This window comes from Ahaetulla prasina, chromosome 1, assembly GCF_028640845.1.
Source record: "Ahaetulla prasina isolate Xishuangbanna chromosome 1, ASM2864084v1, whole genome shotgun sequence".
NCBI classification, from domain to species: Eukaryota; Metazoa; Chordata; class Lepidosauria; order Squamata; family Colubridae; genus Ahaetulla; species Ahaetulla prasina.
This window is the reverse complement of record NC_080539.1, coordinates 30,353,065-30,373,227: the sequence shown is the minus strand read 5'-3', so window position 1 is coordinate 30,373,227 and position 20,163 is coordinate 30,353,065. Positions and strand designations below refer to the sequence as shown.

Sequence of the window (20,163 nt, the reverse complement as noted above, 5' to 3'; positions counted from 1 at the left end):
GGTCCAGTAAACACGTGGTGGCATTCAGCCTCCCCAACAACCTGTCCATGTCCTCGGGAGCGACAGGGTCAAACTCATCCCATAAAATGTCACCAAGACCACCCTTATCTCCTTATGATAATCACATTTCCAATATAATTTGCTGAATGTTTTTCTTAGCCTTCGAAATTTGCTTAGATTTTTCTCTAGAGGATATTTTCTGTTTTGACTTTGATTTTTCCTAGACTTTCTTTCCCTTCCTTTACTTGATGCTTTGCAGAAATATGCAACCAGTTGTTTTTCTTTTAGGAGGATATCTCATTCAGTCAATGCAATACTTTTCTTTTCTTTTAGCTACCAGGCTATATTTTCTTTCTGTATCTCGAACTACAGAATAGAATACAGAGTAACAGAGTTGTAAGGGACCTTAGAGGAGACACTTCAGTAACAGAGTGGTCAGTGCCTGAAATGCACTACCTGACTGTGGTTTCTTCCCCAAACTCCAAAAACTTTAACCTTAGACTGTCTAACCCCATTCCTAAGAAGTCTTTAAGGAGCGTGCTTAAGCGCACCAGTGTGCCTACCATCCCTGTCCTCATGTCCAAATGTTTCCTTTATCTTCATCTCATGTATTAATAATTATGTGTACACTTGTATCTGTTATCAAATACATGCTTGACGAAATACATAAAATAAATAAACAAACAAACAAAGAAACTATGCCATTTCAGACAAATGGCTGCTCAATCTCTTCTTAAAAAGAGATGGAGCATTCTCAACATGGAGAGTTTTCACCATAATTATGAATTACTTGTATTTGTTGCAGGGCCTATATAATATAATGTAAATTATATTATTTCCTTACATTCCCATGGAGCAACTGCTTTATGTCTATATGAGTCAGATTTGCTCATAGTTTCTAGAAGGTATCTATGTTTTGAGAAAGGTCTTTGTAATTATGATAATGCCTTGGGTATTATCTGGATACTGGGAAATTATTTTGATAGTACTCATTAATCATTAATGAAATCAGATTATCCTTTAATCTTGCAACACTGTAAGATAAAATATTTTGCCAAGTATCAAAGGAGAAAAATTTCCCCACTTCTAAATATTTAATATAAGCATTAATTTGAGAATATATGATAGCAAGATAAAATCTGTTGTCTGCAAATCTGATAGCAGGAAATTTATGTCAAAATTATTTTGCATCTTCTATCTCATTTGCTCAATGAAAATAAATCAGTAGGAGACAGAAAATCCATCTTCAGTAAAGTGCAATATGTAGTAATTGGTAATAGAGCAATAGCCCTGTTAGCCACCTACAGTAGTGGCCAAAATTGTGGAAACCTTTTGGGGAAAGTGTATTTTTGAGGTTTGATGGCTAATAATACCACTTTTTTTGAGTTTCAAGATAATCATATTCCATTGCTGGAATGGCCTGGGAATAGCCCAGACATTAACCCAATTGAAAATTGATGGAGCCTACTAAAGAAAATTGTTAGTCAGAAGCGACCCAGCAATAAAACCCAGTTAATAGAAGCAATCATTCAATCTTGGTTTCACATTATAACAGCTGCAGAACTAAAAGACTTGGTTCACTCCATGGGAAGACATTGTAAGGCCGTAATTCATGCTAAAAGTTACCCAACTAAGTATTAACTGACATAACTGGGCAGGGGGTTGGACTAGAAGACCTCCAAGCTCCCTTCCAACTCTTGTTGTTGTTGTTGTTGTTGTTGTTATTGTTATAATTTTTGTATATCTCATTTTTTTTCTATGTGTTTCACTTTTTTTCTTTATACTGTAACTGCTATTCTAATAGTAAATCCTTCATAAAAGTTATTGCATTACATTCTTAATTAAATTATCTTTCCATTGATACATAATGTTATGGTACTACTCCAAAACAAAAAAGTGGTGTTATCAGCTATTTTTAAAAAATACACTTTTCCCAAAAGGTTTCCACAATTTTGGCCACTGCTGTACTTCTACATCTCTGCAGGCTTCCCTGAACAAGAAATTCTGCACTACTGTGTAGACTTTTCAGCTTAAGAAATTCCTGTATAATGAATCGCTTTCACTTTCTTATTAGGCCTTGAAGCAAAAGCAAAGGAAGCAGCATCATTGCCGAACCAGTGTGCCTGTATCAACTAATCACCACCTCCTACAGCAGCATGTGACGATTGCTAACCATCCTGCAAAAGCCGGTATTGGTCTTTTCAGACACACCTTCTCCACACAATACTGCTAATTATTTTCTTCAACTCATCAGCTCGTCGCCCTTGACCTCTGATGACAGCAAGAGGAAGGGCCCAAGATTGGACTACTATGACTCAAGAAATAAGGCAGTGGTTAATTCTTTTTGAATGAAACTCTTTCCTTTCGTTTTCTAGTTCAATATTAAGTTTTCACGATGGTTAATATATATTGATAATTGATATTACATTTTAATTGTGATAGTATTACATTTTTAAAGTTAATATCTTTATAGGCATCAGCAGCACATTGTAAGTTCTCTTGTTTAATTATGTCCTGTATATAGAATCTAGTGCAGAATAGCTAACTGAACAACTTCAAAGACTGATAGACTTCTTGTCAAACAGATACTTCATGGAAACTTCCAATTCAATCTTTTCTAATAGCGCAGGCACTCAGAAACTGCAAATAATTTGTTGTCTACCTCTGATCCTTTTTATTTGTTGTGCCTTTGCATAGTGGTACAATCCATATTTCATAAAGATAACCAGTAGAAATCTAAGGTTTTCCAAAAATTTGAAAGAAAACATTAAATGAGCTGCTGAACAATTAAAGCTAGATAGTGTTTCATTCAATTAAAACAATTAAGTCAATTATTCTTTTCCTTGCAGCTTGGGAAGGAAAACAATCAGATGGTCATTCAAGTAGCCCACAGAATTCTACTTCTAGTTCTTCTCCCTCTGTTAAAACTGAGCCTTCCTTGCCAATCCTTGGGAAGAAACCATTCCAGAGATCTGAGAGGCTCCATGCAAGTAAGACAACAGCTTTCTTAAAAAAACAAAACAACCTGCCTGATACTTTATCAGAATCTGAAACTTAGAAATATTTTATTTATTATTTTGAATAAAATAAAATAAATAAAAAACATTTGAAAATATATTTCATAATTCATTTTTAAATTTTAATGCTTTGATTATTCAAGAAAAAACAAAAATGGATTGGACAAGTTTAGAAAAAAGGCATCTAAGTACAAATGGAATAGTAAAATTAAATATTGAAATTTACCGATAACTGTAAGAGAGTAGAATAATTGAAATTTCAGTATATTACAAGTGAAGGCAGTCCCAGAATGAGGTTGTAGGATCTAATCTGGGTCAGTTACTGGGACCAGAGGTTTAGACTTCTGAGGGAATAACTCTCTAATGGAATGTGTAGAATTCTATATGCATAGAATATTTATAATATACTATATAAATATAAACTATAATATATTTGTAATATTCTATGCATATCATTTGTAATAATACATCTATATAGACAATTCAGTCATAGGTGGCAAGTAATATAAGATCTTCAATCTATTGAATAAATGGATCCAAACATTTATGTTTCTGATGCTGTAATATCAGTCTTTTAGCCATTGTAAGGGCACAAAGAATACATTTTACTATGAATACTATTAATAAAACAGTATCTGGGCATTTGTAGAAAGAAGAGTTATGCTCTTGTTCTGATTTGTTTGCTGCAAATGCCCAGATGCTGCTTCAGATTAGAAATTTTAATTATAATATCCTAATAAAGAATTATATAATTCTCATTAGAGATGGACAGAATGTCTATGGAGGTTCTCAATCATCCAGTTCATGATTGTCCCAAAAGTGCTTTTTCAAAAGGCAGCTGGATTTTCTTGGCTTTTTCCCTGAAGACATTTTGCTTCTCATCCAAGAATTAAAGCAGTTTCTTGGATGAGAAGCAAAACATCTTCAAGAAAAAACCCAAGAAAGTCCAGCTGCCTTCTGGAAAAGCACCTTTAGGATTGCGTGTATAGAATGTTGGAAAATTGAAATGCTTTGTGTTTGAAGTTCTCCTTTTTAAATTTTGTGCTGAGGATGAGCTTTTCCAGCCTCACAGAAAGTATTCCAAGCTCAAATATTTTGTAGTCATATTCCTGATACCTTTTCTTGTCTCTAGTGAAGGATTATGATGTAGTATATCTGAAATGCGCTGGACAGAAGCAGTTTTTAGAAGTTACACATACGTAGCATTTCAATAAGCTAGAGTTCTAGCATCCCTTGAGATTTCACTGATTTAGCTGTGGACTTTGAGAGGTGGCATCCATCTTATTTCCTTTAAATGTTCCTTTAACATTCTTTCTGTGTAGTAGAAAGAAAGCTGTCCTGTTACATTAATATATTTAAGAAGATTTATCAAATGGAATGGATTTCCAGACTCAAGTATCAGTCCTGGAAAGGGATTTTCCCATTCCTTGTGGGAAGCAGAAGTAAAATGGGTAGACCTCTTATTCCTAGTAAAGATCTTTGGTTTCTTTTTTCTTAGGGCAGCTGAAGAGGACAAAATGTGCTGAAATTGATGTAGAAACCCCAGAATCCATCTTGGTGAACACCAATCTGCGAGCTCTGATCAACAAGCATACATTCATGGGACTACCAGTTGAATGTCAGCAGAAGCTGCTCCTGCTCCTGCCAGAGGTAGACAGGCAGGTATGTGTCCATGGAGGGAGGGGAGGAGGGGGTCCACTTTTTCCCACAGTTTTCTATAACAGGGCTATTGTGTAGAACCTAGGCTGTGTAACAGTTAGGGCCCAAGGTTCCCAATACTCAATATATTGGTCTTTGGTGTTAGCAAATAGGTGTTCAGTTTGTGAAACAACCTTGTTTTCTGCTTCCTCAGTTCAAAATTAAAACCATCCCTTTTCTTATTGTTGATGTATCAGCAAGAATTGAGTCTCTATCAGCTCCCTGTGGTAATTTAGAGCTCTGTAAAAGGAAATGGTCTTTTTTTAGGCCCCTGGTGCTCTAATATTGGCATTTTTAATGAGAATAAAAGTCTTAACCTTCAATGCTTTTACTGTGCTTTGATTGTGGTATTTAGTGCAAAGAAGGGCAAGGCTACATTTGAGAGCCTTGCCATTAAGCTATTCCCATGGGTATTCATCTCCAAATATTTTAATAGGACATCCAAGCCTTCATGGGGAACGCCTGGTGCTCTTAGGACAGATTGGGCCAGGCTTGCATATATATTGTATTTTCTTATATGTATACAATATGCAAAAGCACTGCTGTTCTATGCTGTTACACCCATTTTTTTCCCAGTTTCCAAAGTCTCTGCACAAAGGAACAATCATTCTCCAATCATTTATAAGGCAGAAGAGGCTAAAAGTGGCCTAGCAGAGACCATCTTACCTAGAAAGATTAAGTGGAAGGAGTTCCTGCTTTTAGGCCTCTCTAGGATTAACCCATTGCTTTATCTGCCTGGTTTCATGAATTCCTGAGGAAAGGTTTAGTACTTGGCAGAATATTTTTTATTCATCCTACCCCATTTGTCTTTCAGATTGGAATGGATGGCTTGATGAAGCTTAGCAGTTCTGCCCTCAACAACGAATTCTTTAATTCTGCTGCGCAAGGATGGAAGGAGCGACTGTCAGAAGGTGAGGACCTCCAGAGACAGGTCTGTAGGTTTCTGAGGATGTTTCAGAGGGGTTGGTGAGAATGAATGAACAGATTTTTACCAAAAGAATTACTTGTGCAAAGAAGCACGAGACCAGAGCTATAAATGAAATAAAAATAACCTCCTTTGCCATTCCTAAGGTATGACCATTGGTGACTTTTGAAAAGATTTGTGACATGTTCAGGAAAGGCAGTGCAGCAATGAAAAGGCAAACATGTCTGTATCTTGCTAATTTCCACTCTGTGTGTGGCAGGGGAGTTCACTCCAGAGATGCAGCTAAGACTACGGCAGGAATTAGAAAAGGAGAAGAAAGTGGAACTTTGGAAAGAGCGTTTCTTTGAGAGCTATTATGGTCAAAGGTAAGGGTTTAACCTGCCTTGCCTGATCAACATGCCTTTTTCTTTTCTTTCTGAGACTTTTGAGTTGATGGTATGTGGGCCTGGACTCTGAACTATACCACTGCACCGAAGGCTGCTTTGGAGGGATGCTTTATTTTGTATTGCACCATTCAGAAATGAATTATCCAAAAAGTCAAAAGCACTTTAAATATTTGTTTCCAGAAATATTTTAAATAATTTTGGAAAGGTGCCTGATAGTTGAGGGTTGAAAAAGCAGTCTCTTGAGCAGAATGTCCATAGCTGAGAATATACTAAAATGGGAACTTCTCTGTTCACAGAATGGTCTATTGGCTAGTGCAATGCAGATCTCTGCTGTATTGCTTTTATAAGGTATATAATTCCCAGGATTGGAGCTCCATTTCAGCTTCAGAGGGAGGGAAGAAGGAACTTAGAGCCATTTTAAAAGAAGAGGCCTCCACTGTTTGCTTTAAGACCACAATTAGTCTCTTCTCCTTTAAACTACTATGTCAGCTTTGTTCCTCCTCAGTTACTGCTTTTTCATAATGAAGAAAAATATCCCTTCCCATGACAATCAGTTGAGATTTTCCCTTATGCTGATTTATTTTCTCCTTCTGTCACTCTGTATCTATTCATTCCTAACCTAGCTATTGCTTTTACCCAGGCCCTGGGTTTCATAAGTCATCCCAACAACATATTAACCCACAACACAAAAACTAGCCAAGATTAGCATAAATCAAGCTTAGCGTGTTGTGTAAATGTACCTACTAGGTATTTATTTGACCAAGGTACATATATATCAAGAATCAACGTATTCCTATTCTGACAGGCTTCAAGACTTGAATACTTGTTGCTCCCCTGTGAAAAGTTGGCACAAAAGATTTCCTTATTGAATGACATTCTCTGCTTGTTGAGAAGGGAAGAACTGCCCTATATCTTACCGATGTCTCTTTCTGTCTTCTAGTTCTGGGCTAAGCCTTGAAGAGTCCAAACAACTGACAGCTTGTATTCCTACTGTTCAGAATCAAGCACAGACTGGGAATCTAGCACCTCAGTTACAGAAATGCATAGTAGTCCATAAAGCAGTACCTGACAAAGAACAGACCAATTCTCTGGTGGGTCCAAAGGTACAGGTTCTCCCAGCTGTAACAGCAGCCACTAAAGGAGAGGAGATTGAGCAGCCCAAGGTCTTTAAGCCAGAAGAACTTGTACATTCTTCTGGCAACAGTGCCTCTTTCCAGAGTAGCAGCCAGATTCCTCAGAAGATTTCCAAGAGAGTTGAGGAGCTAGAAGAAGTGGCACCACAGCCTGCTTGCCTGGAGTCTGTGGTGAGACAAAATCCAAGCAAACCAAAGAATGCAGCCATTGCTGGCACTAAACCAAGCCCAGAAGTAAAATCTCAGGAGATTTCGGCAAAGGAGGCTCCTGCCACTTGCACAGAACAAATGGACACTGGAAACCGGGCTTTCAAGAGAAAATCAGAGATTCCTGAAGAGGCACTGATGACACCTGAAAAACAGCTCCACGTGACAGAAAAGTGCCCCATCAGGCCGCCTTTTCAGGCCCCACAGCAGTGCTTTCCCATCGCGCCAACACCAAAAGTCCCTCCACTCAGGGTAAAGGAACCATATGTGTTAAGCTCATTCCGTTATGACTTCTGTAGGCTGATAAGATCCTTTGTCACAATCCCTGCATTGTTCTACATTTCTATTTTGAAAGCGAAAGAACACCTGTCACTGCAGTTTGCTGGTTGGCTGAATGTTTGCAACCAAATGAGAGTGAGTTGAGCTTAGTTTGGGCAGTTCTGATCAGGGAGATTCAGCCCAAGAGTGTTTGAATGACATCCTAACTTTCACCTTATCCTCTCGCTTTAAGAGGGATCCCGTGGATGAAGAGGAAGGCATCTAAATCTTGTTTTTAAGCCAAGCCATTTGAGTTGCTTCATTTACTTCAGGGATTCTCTGTGTAATTTCTTTCATGCACAATGAATGAATGAATGAATGAATGAATGAATGAATGAATGAATGAATGAATGAATGAATGAAGTGTGTGAACAAACAAACAAGTACTGGGAAGTCATCAGCACTAAGGTTGATGAATTAGTCTAAATTTTTGGCTACTGCACCTCCTTTTTTTTCCAGGAGGTATTATTCAGTTTAGCAGCATCTTGAAAGAATAGGTGGGCATAAGAGAGTTCAATGTATTCAACTTGATGTGTCTGCCAGCAGGATGGTGTGTGTTTTTCTTGGAACTCATCAGACCCATTTTGCTTTGAGTCTCTTGCATTGTTCCAAGATAAGAAACATGAGTGAGAGGTGCTTTACATTTCAGTTTATTGATGCACTTTCCTCTTTTCCAGATCCACGTCTCCAGAATCCAAGGATCTCCAGCATTACTGTCTGCTAGCCAGGTCTCTCCCAGGCCCCCCTTCCCAATCATCAGGAGAACAGGGGCCAGGACTTTGGCCGACGTCAAAGCCAGGGCTAGAATGGCCAGGGCCCAGCGAGCAGCTGCCGCAGCCGAAGCAGCCGCAGCAGCCTCCATTGCTGCTACTTCTGCCTCCATTGTGGAAGCCATCCCAGGGCCAGGGCCAGGAGGGGGGAAAGGAGAGGACAAGAGCAGTCCACTCTCAGGGAGGCCTCATGGAGCTACATTGGACATGGCAGGCTCTGGAAGCAGGACAAGTCCAAAAAGGGTTGTCCCCTCTTGCCCAGCCCCTTTCTCCCCAACAGACTCCCCAGCTCCAGAACCAGCAGCTACAAGCAGTGCTACTAGAGCACAACTACAGCCGGCTCCCCCAGCACAATCCAGAACTTCAAGCAGCAACCCGGAGGTGGAGAGGACGTCGATCTCGCAACCAGCAATAGGGAGTGTCAACTGTACAAATCCCCGCCTTTTGACTCTGCCTGCCACTCAGGATGTCGCAGCTTCTTTGGGCTCAACAGCTGATCTTGCTTCCATGATGGAGAAACTTAGAAATAACCCTCTTGCTCTGAACCAGGTTACAAGAACATCCTGTGGCTTTGAGCCTGGAGTGAACTGCAAAAGTATATCAGAAACAGCTTCTACCACCAGCACAGGTGTTCCAGAGGACAAAGCCGGAGCCTTGCTTTCTGTATCTCCTGTGTTGACTGGACCCTTCAAGGCACCCCCTCCCCTTTCTTCTCCACATGGCACGCTGCCCATGTCCGCTTTACCTTCTCCTTCCCATAATACTTTGTTGGTAGCCCATACCCCTAAAGTCCCCCCAGGCTCCTCAGGCTCAAGTGGAAGTACCACTGCAGTAAAGGCCAGCTCCAGTATACCTGCTAATAATCCTCTGGTGACTCAGCTGCTGCAAGGTAAAGAAGTCCCAATGGAGCAGATCCTCCCAAGGCCTCTGACAAGAGTTGAGATTAAGTCTGTTGCACTGCCTGTGAAGGAAGGCAAAACAACCACAATGGTTTCCAGGCCTGGTCCTCCAAGGGAAGGGGAAGGGCAGCTGCATATCACTTTCCCAGCAGGTGGGAAGCCAAGCCTTAGTCGCTGTGGACAATCCCAAAATCCCCCACCCTTATCCTCTTTGTCAGGGCAGGACTTGTGGAGCAAACCTACAGATCTCCACAGTAGCCAGGAAATGTCAGGCAAGAGTGCCCAAGAACATATTCTCCAGACTGTCATGCAGAAAGTCCCTGTGCAGAGCCTCCCTGCTGCTCCTTCTCCCCCTCCACGTCTTCCCCTCCTCCCCCCTCATTTCCCAGTAGAGAGCAGCTCCACCAGCCAAAGTTTCACACTGGGATTCATAGGGAGAAGGACATTCAAGCCTGCCATGTCTGGCCATTACCTCCTGAATGTTTCTACCTATGGACGCTGCCCAGAGAACCTAAGAAGAAATCTTGCCCAGCCCCCAGAGAGCCACCTATGCTCAGATGAGCCCCCAAAGAAATTAGAGGAACAGAAGCATACATCTAGAGATGACAGTAACATTAGCGGTGGTGAAGATGAAGGGGATACAGATGGCAACGTGACTGAACAGGCAACAGCGCATCTCAAGGTTAAAGAGGAACCTCTGGCTCCAGAAAGAGGAGGAGGAAGGCAGGCAGCTTCAAAGATAAAACTGGAGCAGGCAACAATAAGCCACAAGGATGGAAACATTTGCTTATTCCCAGCAGGTCAAGACTATGCTGAAAGCAACTCGACAAAAGATTTTATTCAGGCTGCCCAAGTGGCTCAAAAAACTAGAAGAGAAAGGAGATCTTGCAGTGGGGAACTTCAGACTTGTGCTCCAGCAAATGTTACCCCACAGCGGCCACTGCTTCTCTCACCCTCACCCTCTCAGCTCTTTGGAAACCCTTCTCCTGCGCAACTTATTGGACCAGGCTACAGTGGCACGATTAATGTTTCCACTTCTCCAGACATGCATCAGGACACTCTCCTGACTGGACTGTCAGACCCCAGCCGCATGGGAGATGTAGTGTCCTTCTCTGTAACTGTAACTGCTATCCCTGCTAACCACTCAGCAAATACTGGTAGCCATGGACAATCTCTTCGTGGCCAGGCTTTTGCAGAAGATGGTGGCTTGGAGGACTTGCCTTCCAAGTGCTACTGTCGCTTGAAAGCCATGATTGTGTGCAAGGGCTGCGGGGCCTTTTGCCATGATGACTGTATTGGCCCCTCCAAGCTCTGTGTTTCCTGTCTTGTTGTGCGGTAGCAGGTTTTTCTAGATGGCATCTCATCTAGGGAGCAGGAAGGGCATGCTGCTGAGTCAAGAGTCCCTGTCCTTATCCCACTCCACATCTACTTGGTTTCCTTGAGAATGAAGAAAGCACCTTGGATGAATGGCTGAACCCAGTGGGACAAGTGTGTGCACTTAAGGAATCATGTAAATATGTTGCATTGTTTTGTCTTAAAGATTATTTTTTTTCCTAACCTTGAGATAAATCTGTGGATGTGAACCTGATGCTCATTTTGCCTCTTGTCCTGTAGTAGCAGAATTCTGGCCCAGTAAGTCCCTATTCACCTTCAGTGCCCCTGTTTCCCATAGGGCCTGATTTGCCTCCACCTTGCTACCATCGTGGCCTCCGTGTTTTTCTTTGAATGGACTTGTCAAATGTCCCAGTGAAACATAGTGGTTGAGACTATTACATCAGCAGCCCTAAGCAACAGGAGCATGCAAAAGGTGGGCAGATACCCTACCGCCCAGTTGAATTTTATTGCATTGCTGTTTACAGTAAACAATTCTTCTTTACTATATAAAATCACCCTGAGGAGAGCAAAGGCAGCGTATTGCAGATCATCAGAATTTGCAGGGCAGAATGGGGATTGGTGGGGATTATCAATTTATAGCTCTGAATTAACCAATGGTAGCAAAGATGATTTCTATTTTCTTATATGAATGGGTATGCTTTGAATTTCAGTCAAGATACAGCAGCACAAACTCCTTTGGTCCCAGGCTCTAGATTCTTATTTTTCAAGAAGAAAAATATCTCGGTGAGGTAAATGCTGTTGTCGTGTCCCACCCCCACTCCGACGAACGAGTCAAGGAAGTCCGTAACAAACTTGGCAACGAAGCCTCTGCAGCTTGCCAAGTTCCTTTGAGGTTTATCAAGGCAGGCAGGAGTCCAAGTTGTGACTTCAGCGATAGGGTCCGATATCAGCAAACTAGATAAGACTTTGCTTGACTCAAGGTTGGAATGCCAAAAGCTGGTCCTTTATATAGGCTGTGGGGTGTGGCTCCATGACTCAGCATTTATCCAGGCCTGCCCCACCCTTCCTTCTGCTGGCGTCGCCTCTCAGATCTCCGGAAGTGAGGGTGCACCTACTCTGAATTGTCTTCAGCTGGAACTGCTATCAGCGTCTGGGAAAGGGAGGGGTCAGAGGGAGTAGGCCCGGGTAATTCCACCACTTGGCTGGCTTCCTGCTCTGAAGGCTGAGCCAAAGGAACACACGCTGTATGAGTGAGGTTTATTGGACTTCTCCTTTCACTCCTTGAATCCTCTCCAGGCATGGGGGCAGGGCCGGGGGCTGGAGTCATGACAGGCCGTTCATCTTCATTATCAGACTCGAAGTCTGATAAAAGGCCCGGTTGGAGACGGGAGGGGCCCGGCTGAGGAGAGGAGGGAGGACGAGTCACAACAGCTGTAGAATAGAGTGGAAGAAATGTTTCAGGTTTTTTTAACATCAAACCATAATTTTGGGTCAGCTTGTGAGGCTGATTTACACTGAGTTAGAGATACTTAGAGCCTCTACAGCTCTGTTCTAGATTTTTGCTGTAGTTTGGTAGCATATAACTACAGAATTATATTTGGCCATTTGGGCTTCAGTCCCGTTAATGTGCAGGTTTTTAGATGACGTACCGCCCATTGAGTAATAGGAAAAGTCAGAGATAAATGAAGAGAAGAACAAGTTTTAGAAGGGTTAACTTTCATAGAATATTTTCCTTTTGATAGATAAGAGTAGGAAAAGATAGTTTAGCCATGGTACAGCCTCTCCATGCAAGTTGAACTATATCATTTCCAGTTTCCATCCTTCATTCTAGATAAAAGCCAATACTGATGTTTATGGATTGAGACGGTTTCACCATTAACCTTTTGAAAAATGTGTTAAGGCGCCAGACTAGAAATCAGGAAAGCAGTGCTAGTCCCGCTTTAGACATAAAAGCCACAGAGTGGCCATGAGCCAGTCATACACACTTGGCCCAGTTCACCTCAGGGGGTGGTTGTGGGGAAAACAGGAGGAGAAGGGAGTTTTAGTTTCCTGACTTGAGTTATTTACAGAAATAATAAAGGTGGGATGAAAAAAAAAACAATTGCTTGGAAGAAAACCAAGGACTCCATTACCCATTTCAGCAAGCATTGCCCATTTTCTATTACTCATCATGGAAATACCACATTAAAATGACAGCTCTAGGAATTGGATCATTTTTTCTCATGATTTTAAGTCGTGATCTGGCCTTCTGTTTTTAATAATGATCTGCCAGATGTTTCCCAGCAGCCAATTGACAAGAGTGTAGCAATCATTTGTCTTTTAAGTTGCACGTGCCCCCAAAACAGCACTCTTGGGTAGGCCTATTCTCTTCTCTGAATTTGTATTACACCTTGAAGAAGGTATCAAAGGCAGTATCACATTTTGTATTGGTCAGTCCTATAAATTAGCCTTTATTTTTTTTTTTGCATGTTCTACATCTACAGTATTTATACAGCAGTATCAGTGTGTATTGTTCTTTTACAAATAGGTAAAAACACATCAGTGTGTCTTGTGCTTTACATAGGTAAAAGAGTGGTCAACATACAGGAATTTTTAATTAAAGTCAATAAGAACCAGAAAGAGAACAAAATTTAGGTAAATTCAATTCCACCAGACACGTCTTTATATTAAGTATTAAAGTAAATAAGTTAGATGGCATGAATTTCTAGTTCTTTTATTTTACCCCTTTTATTCATGCAATTCATAAATGTATAACTGGTATCAGAATCCCCTCATTCTTTAGCTGCTGCTGCTTCTAAGCAAACAATCCATGTTTTTAAGATTTCACTGGCAAGACGAAAAATGTAACCTTTTGGTACTTTGACTGTCATTGGCATCTTTTCCTGGCACCCAAAACATCCAGATGAGGGCATGCTAAATTATCATGGGCCTACCCTTCATTTCAGACCTTTTCCTAAAATTTAATTAGCTTCTCTTCATAATTGATGTACAGTTTTTGCATTTTCATTAAGCTCTCTGGATGACTTAGGATAATATTTCCACTTAGATCTGTAACTCTGTTACAAAATTTTAATCATTATTTTTGCTTTGTGCCCCCTAGCCATTTTTTAGCTCAATACAGCTACATTTTTTTTCTCCTGAATTTTTTAGTATTACCTAAAAACTCAAGCAATTTACTCTTCAGCCATAACTAATCAGGGAAGCAAATGCAAATTATATGAGGACATATTAAAAAGTGCAAAGTCTGGGGAATTCCTTTGTCCACATTCCTCACATTTGTTTATATTTACTGTCTGCTTCCTGCTCTTTTACCGAATATTAATCCACTAACAAGATCTTACTTGTGATTATTGACTTTTTCAGCCCTTCATTTTTATATACAAAAGATCTCTGCTACCCAGATGCTGATGCTTTTCAATACTCCAAATGTTAGTAAAATGAATTTTCCTCTTCTCAGCAATTTTTTATTAGTGTACGTAATAGTGCAAGCTTTCATAATTAACTGGAGGAAATGTTAGGTGAATATGTTTATTTTATTTTCTGGTTGTTTTTTTTTTATACAGTGATATTACTTTGGCTACCCCTTCATATTCGACTAAGGAGACTAAGTTTAATGATGATTCGCTGTGTCACTAAAATTTTATTGTGATGGATCAGCGGAATAATGGCCCCTGCCTTCCAATCCCAATAGCATCCAATCCCTTCTGACTTCAATTTCTGTTGAAGCCTTGACTTCACCGAAACCAAATTATTCATTCCATCATCATTCTATCTTTCAAGTAATGAATATTCATTTTCTGTGACTCCTCTTAGCAACATCTCAGATTTACACTATAACACATTAAAGGGGGAATTCTATGAACTAGAATGGGTTTACTGGTTCTCATTGAGTTTTACAGAACACAAGTAGGGGTCAAAACATGATTCTTTTCTCATATATTAAAATAATTAATAGCAGATTTGTCCCCACCCTTTCACAATGGTGCCTCAGAATTGTTTCCCCTTTCTCTTAGGGGAATTATGATTATAGTAATATTCATGTGCCTGAATTCTCCAGAATCCTTCAGTAGGGACATTTTACCATAAAACATGCAAAAGCACATTTCATACTTGCAGCCATAGATTCCTGCATCATAGTTAATTTATTTTTAAATTATTAACATAATTTATATACCATGCTAAAAACTTTGAACTGTGTTCCAAAAAAATTGGATGTAAAAGTTACTTTGTAGAGTACACTGTCATAACAATGATGATCCTTTACTAAGCAGAAAGAACATCAATGGCCCAATTAAAAAGGAAAATCTTGGGAGATTCCCTAAACACCAAAAGTGAGAAAGTCAAGCATATCTCCAAGGGTAGCCTACTCAACAGGATGGGGCCTGCCTTCTGCCCCATACCTAGCTATCTGTCTTCATATGGGTTACGATCTTAAGGAGGAGCTCCTTTGATCTGGTGAACAAAGAAAAGAATTTTGGATAAGGAGATCCCTGAAACAGCCCATTGATCCACTGGATTAAGAGCCTCTTACTAATAACAAATTACAACCATGGGGCTGATTAGAAGATCGGTAGAAAATTTGTAAAAGACCAGATTAGCAGTTAAGCATAATTATTGCATATAAGGCTGTGTAAAAAGCTAAGAACTTTCTTCTAGGCTCCCGAGTTCTGAAGGAGTATTATAATTTTTGTCCAATGGTTTCCCATAGTTAAATCCACATAACTGCAACGTAAAAGGGTTTTAAGCATATTCCATATGCTTATCATATGTCTAATGATTGTTTAGCAGAAAGGGGCAGATTGTTTAATCACCTTCCCCTTAGTTTAGCAGAGCTTCATCAATGGAATATAGCAATGTTCACAAAAATTTAAACTGATTTAGCCATCTCACTCAAGCTAAGCAATATCCATCTGATGGGAGAAGAAAACCTTCCCTTTTGGCTAACATAAGAGTTAAACTGTTGCTGCATCTACTTTTACTTTTCATCCATGGAGTTGCTAGTACAAGATGGATCTGCCTATCTGATATAAAATAAACTAGTCTTTTTTTTTGGTTCAACTCAACTCATAACATGACATGATATAACATAATTGTTAAATTTCTCTTAGCTGAAACACCATGTATGTTTGGTTGCATCCTTATGAGTGCAACTGATGGGGCCTAAGATCCAAAGGCCCTAAGTGTTCAACAATTAAATGGGACATTTATATCCTTGACCTTGTTGGTAGGGGATAATTGGTCATATTTTTGGAGATGTTAGATTGGGTAAATCTGGAAAGTTCTGCATAATCCTTTCTAAACTGAATAGCAACATCAGTGAGTAGAATTTTCTGGGCTATATCTGACATCTATAGCAGCATCTGAAATTTTCTTTTTGTGAAAGCCCTTTTCCTTCCCTTTTCCTTTTCCCCTTTCTGATATTTATGATGATGATTCTGGAATATTGGTAAGTATTTTATTAAGTAGAACTACAGAAGAATTTATACATGACTACTCATGTGGAAGTTCAAGTAGAAAGCCAAACTGAGCACTTTCTGTCAACAGAAAGCTCGTGCAAAGCAAATTTGCACTGAAGTGTGCTTTTTGAAAGGGTGCTTGGGTGAAGTGCAAGGAATATGAACAACACTTTTAACTGCTGAAAAGATGAAACTCGGCTGTAAACCCTACTAATGCACATAAGGTTAAAATAGAAGGTGGGAACATCCTTGATTTTGAAAGAAGTTGAGGTGGGATTTCTGAGTGGGTGGTTATAAGCTTAGCAGGCCATGCTCTCTAGCTGGCCCATTAAATTGCACTACAGGTGGCTGTTGACTATGTTACTGGTTCTTTTATCTCATCCTCAGATTATAAATCTAGGACACAGAGACATCTTTTTTTTATTGAATTAAGATGATTTAATGATGCAATTCATGCTGGAATTGTGGGAGTGAATCAGCTGTCACTCAACATACAGTCACCCCAAATTAATACCCTGGCAAATATTGAGGTGTACAGCTTCATTTCAGAAAGGAAAGCCCATGTGCCTGTGTAACACAACATACATTATTCATCTCTTATCTTCTGATGTCAGGTACTGCAGCTTTTAGAAGCCATTAAAAATGCCCAGGCAGTTTGCATTTTCTGTCAGTTGTATTTTTGGGTACAAACCACAGGACCATTTTTCATAGTCCATCAGTAGGCCATTCTGCTTGCTTGCAGTATTACTCTTAACAGGCCAACAATGTGTGCTTATTTTGAGCCTGGGGGAGCTGAAATCTTTTGTAAGAATGTAAAAAAAATGAAATTGAAGCATTTAGTCCGTCTTAACTGTACTGTGGTTTCAGTGCTTTTTCACCAATGTGAAAAATAGAAGGTAGGACAGTATTTTCTGCAGTGAAGGCAAGCTCCATTACTGTGCAAATTATCTGGTACCCAAATTTCACAGCCCATACTGATCCCACCTTTGAGGCAAGGTACCCAGGGAGGGGTAAGAGTGGCAGCAGACGTGAGTTGCAGGAGACATGGCCATGAAGTACCTTCATCTCTGTCACAGTTCATTTTTAGAAACTGGTGTTTAAGCTAAAGTGATATATGTGTGTTTCTCTGTGTGTATGTGTGAGAGAGACATTGATTGTTTGCCAAATTAAAAGGCACTATGTCTTTCTGTTAGAATGACTGAAAGACACTTCTCTGACTTCCACATTGTATCCTGCAGGAATGAAACCACACAGCCATTTAGGTAAATTAAGAGATTTTGGCAGGGAGAATATTTTTTTTTCTTTTTTCCCCCTCCCCTCCCCCATGCAATACATTTGATATGATTGAAAAACAATTTTAAGAGCTTATAAGTAATATATTTTAATTAATATATATTTTAATACCTCTATTTCAAGAATGATAAAAGATTTGTGAAATTGGTGTGTGTATGTGTATGTATGCAATTTTGAACGTGTTTTCCCCCCATTAGGGGACCTGGTAAGCACCCCAGGTTGCAATAAAAATTGAAGAACTGTTAAAAAACAAGGTTTCCCAGGAACTGTTTCATTTTTATAAGCCAAGAAGTGAGTAAAGATACCTTAGAGTGTACTAAACTTTAATTGTTGCCTTTTAAAAAGAAACTTAAATTGGAATTGAGAATATAGAGAGTCAGATTGAGACCATTTAAAAAGTCATATTTTTTCAGAAATGATATAGAAAAATATTTTACTTAAAAAATTTAAGTATTTGAAATAAATATAGGTATGTAAATATGCTGTATGTACTTCATATATTCTTTTATTTTACAATTTATTGTAAACAGATGGATATTAAAATTCTTTAAACTGGTTTGGTTGTAGATTCCAACTTTTGCTAAAGTAATGGTGAATTCTGTGGATCATGGCAACATCACAGATGTTTTCACCCGTAAGTTTTTCCAATATGCTCCCTTTTTCCCATTTCTTTTTTGCTCCTTGCAGAATAGATGGAATCTTAAATGACCCGGTGAAGATTAACTTTAAGAAATATAATCAAATATACACCAGAAAGCTTCAAAACTTTGAGTGAACTTCTCTTGGATTGATGATAGTATCAGTAATGGATAAGTTCAGAGAATGCTTAGAGTATGCTAAGTAGCTTAACCATAATGTTTTTGCTGGCTGCAATTTCTGAATAATTATTAAAGGGAGCCACCATTAGTTCATTTTACAGTAATCTAATCTTGACGTTATGAATACATGGGGTACTAAGGCAAGACTGTTTCTATTCAAAACAAATGGTATCTGCCATGCTAGTCCAAAGTTTGCCTCAAGAGATTTTCTAATTTCTCCACCACTACGTTTTCTTCTCCAAATCAGGTATGACTCACTTGTCTACAAGACCTCAGTCTTAGAAGGATTCATCTTTACTATGTTTGCCATCATGCAGCCCACCACTGTATCAGGATACAAGTCACAGCTGTGCACAACCACATCTGGCTCAAATGTAACAAATAGGTACAATATAGATTTTTAAATATGTGAGGGAGAAAATGGTCCCTTATAGAAACCTGCAGCTTAACTGCCAAAAGACTAAAGCACAGCCTCTCAGTCTCAATGTCTTTGTCACCTTGCAGCTGTATTATTACAACATACTCAGAAGCTTCAGCTGGTGCAACATGCGGCAGTCTAGGTAATTATGGGTAGACAAAGTTTGTTCATATAACACCACTATTACTGGAACTGCAGTAGTTTCCAATTAGCTTTTGGAATTGGTTATAACCTATAAAGTCTTAAATGTGTCAGAGCCTAGATTGTTCAGTGACCACCAACCTTGAGCTGAATCTGCTCATCCAGTAAGATGTGCAAAAGCAAGGGGAATGCCATAAAAATATGTCTGTTCAGAAGGCAACTGGGGACAAGTAAAAGCGTTCTACTCTCATAATGGCATATCAAAATGATAGATTGCAATTGCATTTTTTAAATAATATTGTAAGTTGCTCAGAGCCTCCAGAAAAGGAGTGGTGTACTGTATAGAATGTATCAGTAAATAAGACTTCATTCCTGGATGTAATTCTCAACAGTCACTCCAGCTTAGAGAAATAGAGCCATTTCAACCCATGTTTCATGAGCTAATACTGAAATGTACCATGATTGTTAGCATGAAAGTTTTCAGAAAGATGAATTGAGGGTGGCACATTCCTTGTCCCTTTCTTGGCAATAATTTTCTATCAAAATGAACAAGTTTATTTTGAAACTTGGCCTCAGTCCCTTTGAAATTAGAATCGGTATCCTCCAATTTTGGCCATCATCTCCTTTACGAGTACAAAACAATGTTCACATTCAGGAATGGCTATAAAGCAAAGCATGGAGATGAGTGAGAAATGAAAGTGTCTTTGAAGCAGAAGAAGTTTTGACATCCAGCTATGCTTTGGGACATTGGTACCTATTTCATTCCTGCTGAATGTGTGTTTTAAGTTGACTATTTGATGTACATCAGACATTTCCTGTAGCAAGTATCCGTAGCACTCTGCCTTCTCGGTTTTCCCCTATAACAATCTGTAAGTTAGATTGGGATGAGAGACAGTGCCTGGCCAAGTCACCCTCTGAATGTCCATGATTGAGGGTAAACATCAAACTTTGCCTTCTATGTCTTTGTTCAGCATTTTAAATTATTGTATTATTCTGGTGCATTGTTTTATTTGGGGTTCAAAATGTGTTTCATAGTATCCAAGGAACACTAATTATGTAACTGAAATTTTATCTCTCTATTCTCTTAATATTTTTACACCATCAAATTTCAACAACTAATTTTGAAAATGTTTCCTTATTTGTGTATTCTAAGCACTCAAGGCAAATAGCCAGATCTGAAACAAATAGAATTAAAAAAAAGCAAATTAAAGTTGTCAAGATAAATGCTAAAATAATATTAAAGCCTGGCAAAGAAGATGCATCTTCACAGATTTAAAACACACACACACAGCTCCGAAGGAATGTATTTCATAGCCTGATGGGAACACAAGAGAAGGTCCTCTGCCAGA

General features: G+C 39.4%; 1 protein-coding gene across 5 annotated transcripts in view; it reads left to right on the top strand.

Annotated features, from left to right (window-relative positions):
- ASXL2 (ASXL transcriptional regulator 2) overlaps positions 1-17,993 on the top strand; it is a 130,471-nt gene extending 112,478 nt beyond the window's left edge. For all 5 annotated transcript variants that reach the window (XM_058164703.1, XM_058164700.1, XM_058164702.1 and 2 more), the window contains 7 exons: positions 2,075-2,189; positions 2,850-2,990; positions 4,516-4,679; positions 5,530-5,626; positions 5,900-6,005; positions 6,967-7,618; positions 8,362-17,993. In XM_058164703.1, the coding sequence (XP_058020686.1) occupies positions 2,075-2,189; positions 2,850-2,990; positions 4,516-4,679; positions 5,530-5,626; positions 5,900-6,005; positions 6,967-7,618; positions 8,362-10,692 (3,606 nt within the window). In that variant the 3' untranslated portion in view covers positions 10,693-17,993. The remainder of the gene's footprint in view (positions 1-2,074; positions 2,190-2,849; positions 2,991-4,515; positions 4,680-5,529; positions 5,627-5,899; positions 6,006-6,966; positions 7,619-8,361) is intronic.
- The last annotated feature ends 2,170 nt before the right edge of the window (positions 17,994-20,163 follow it).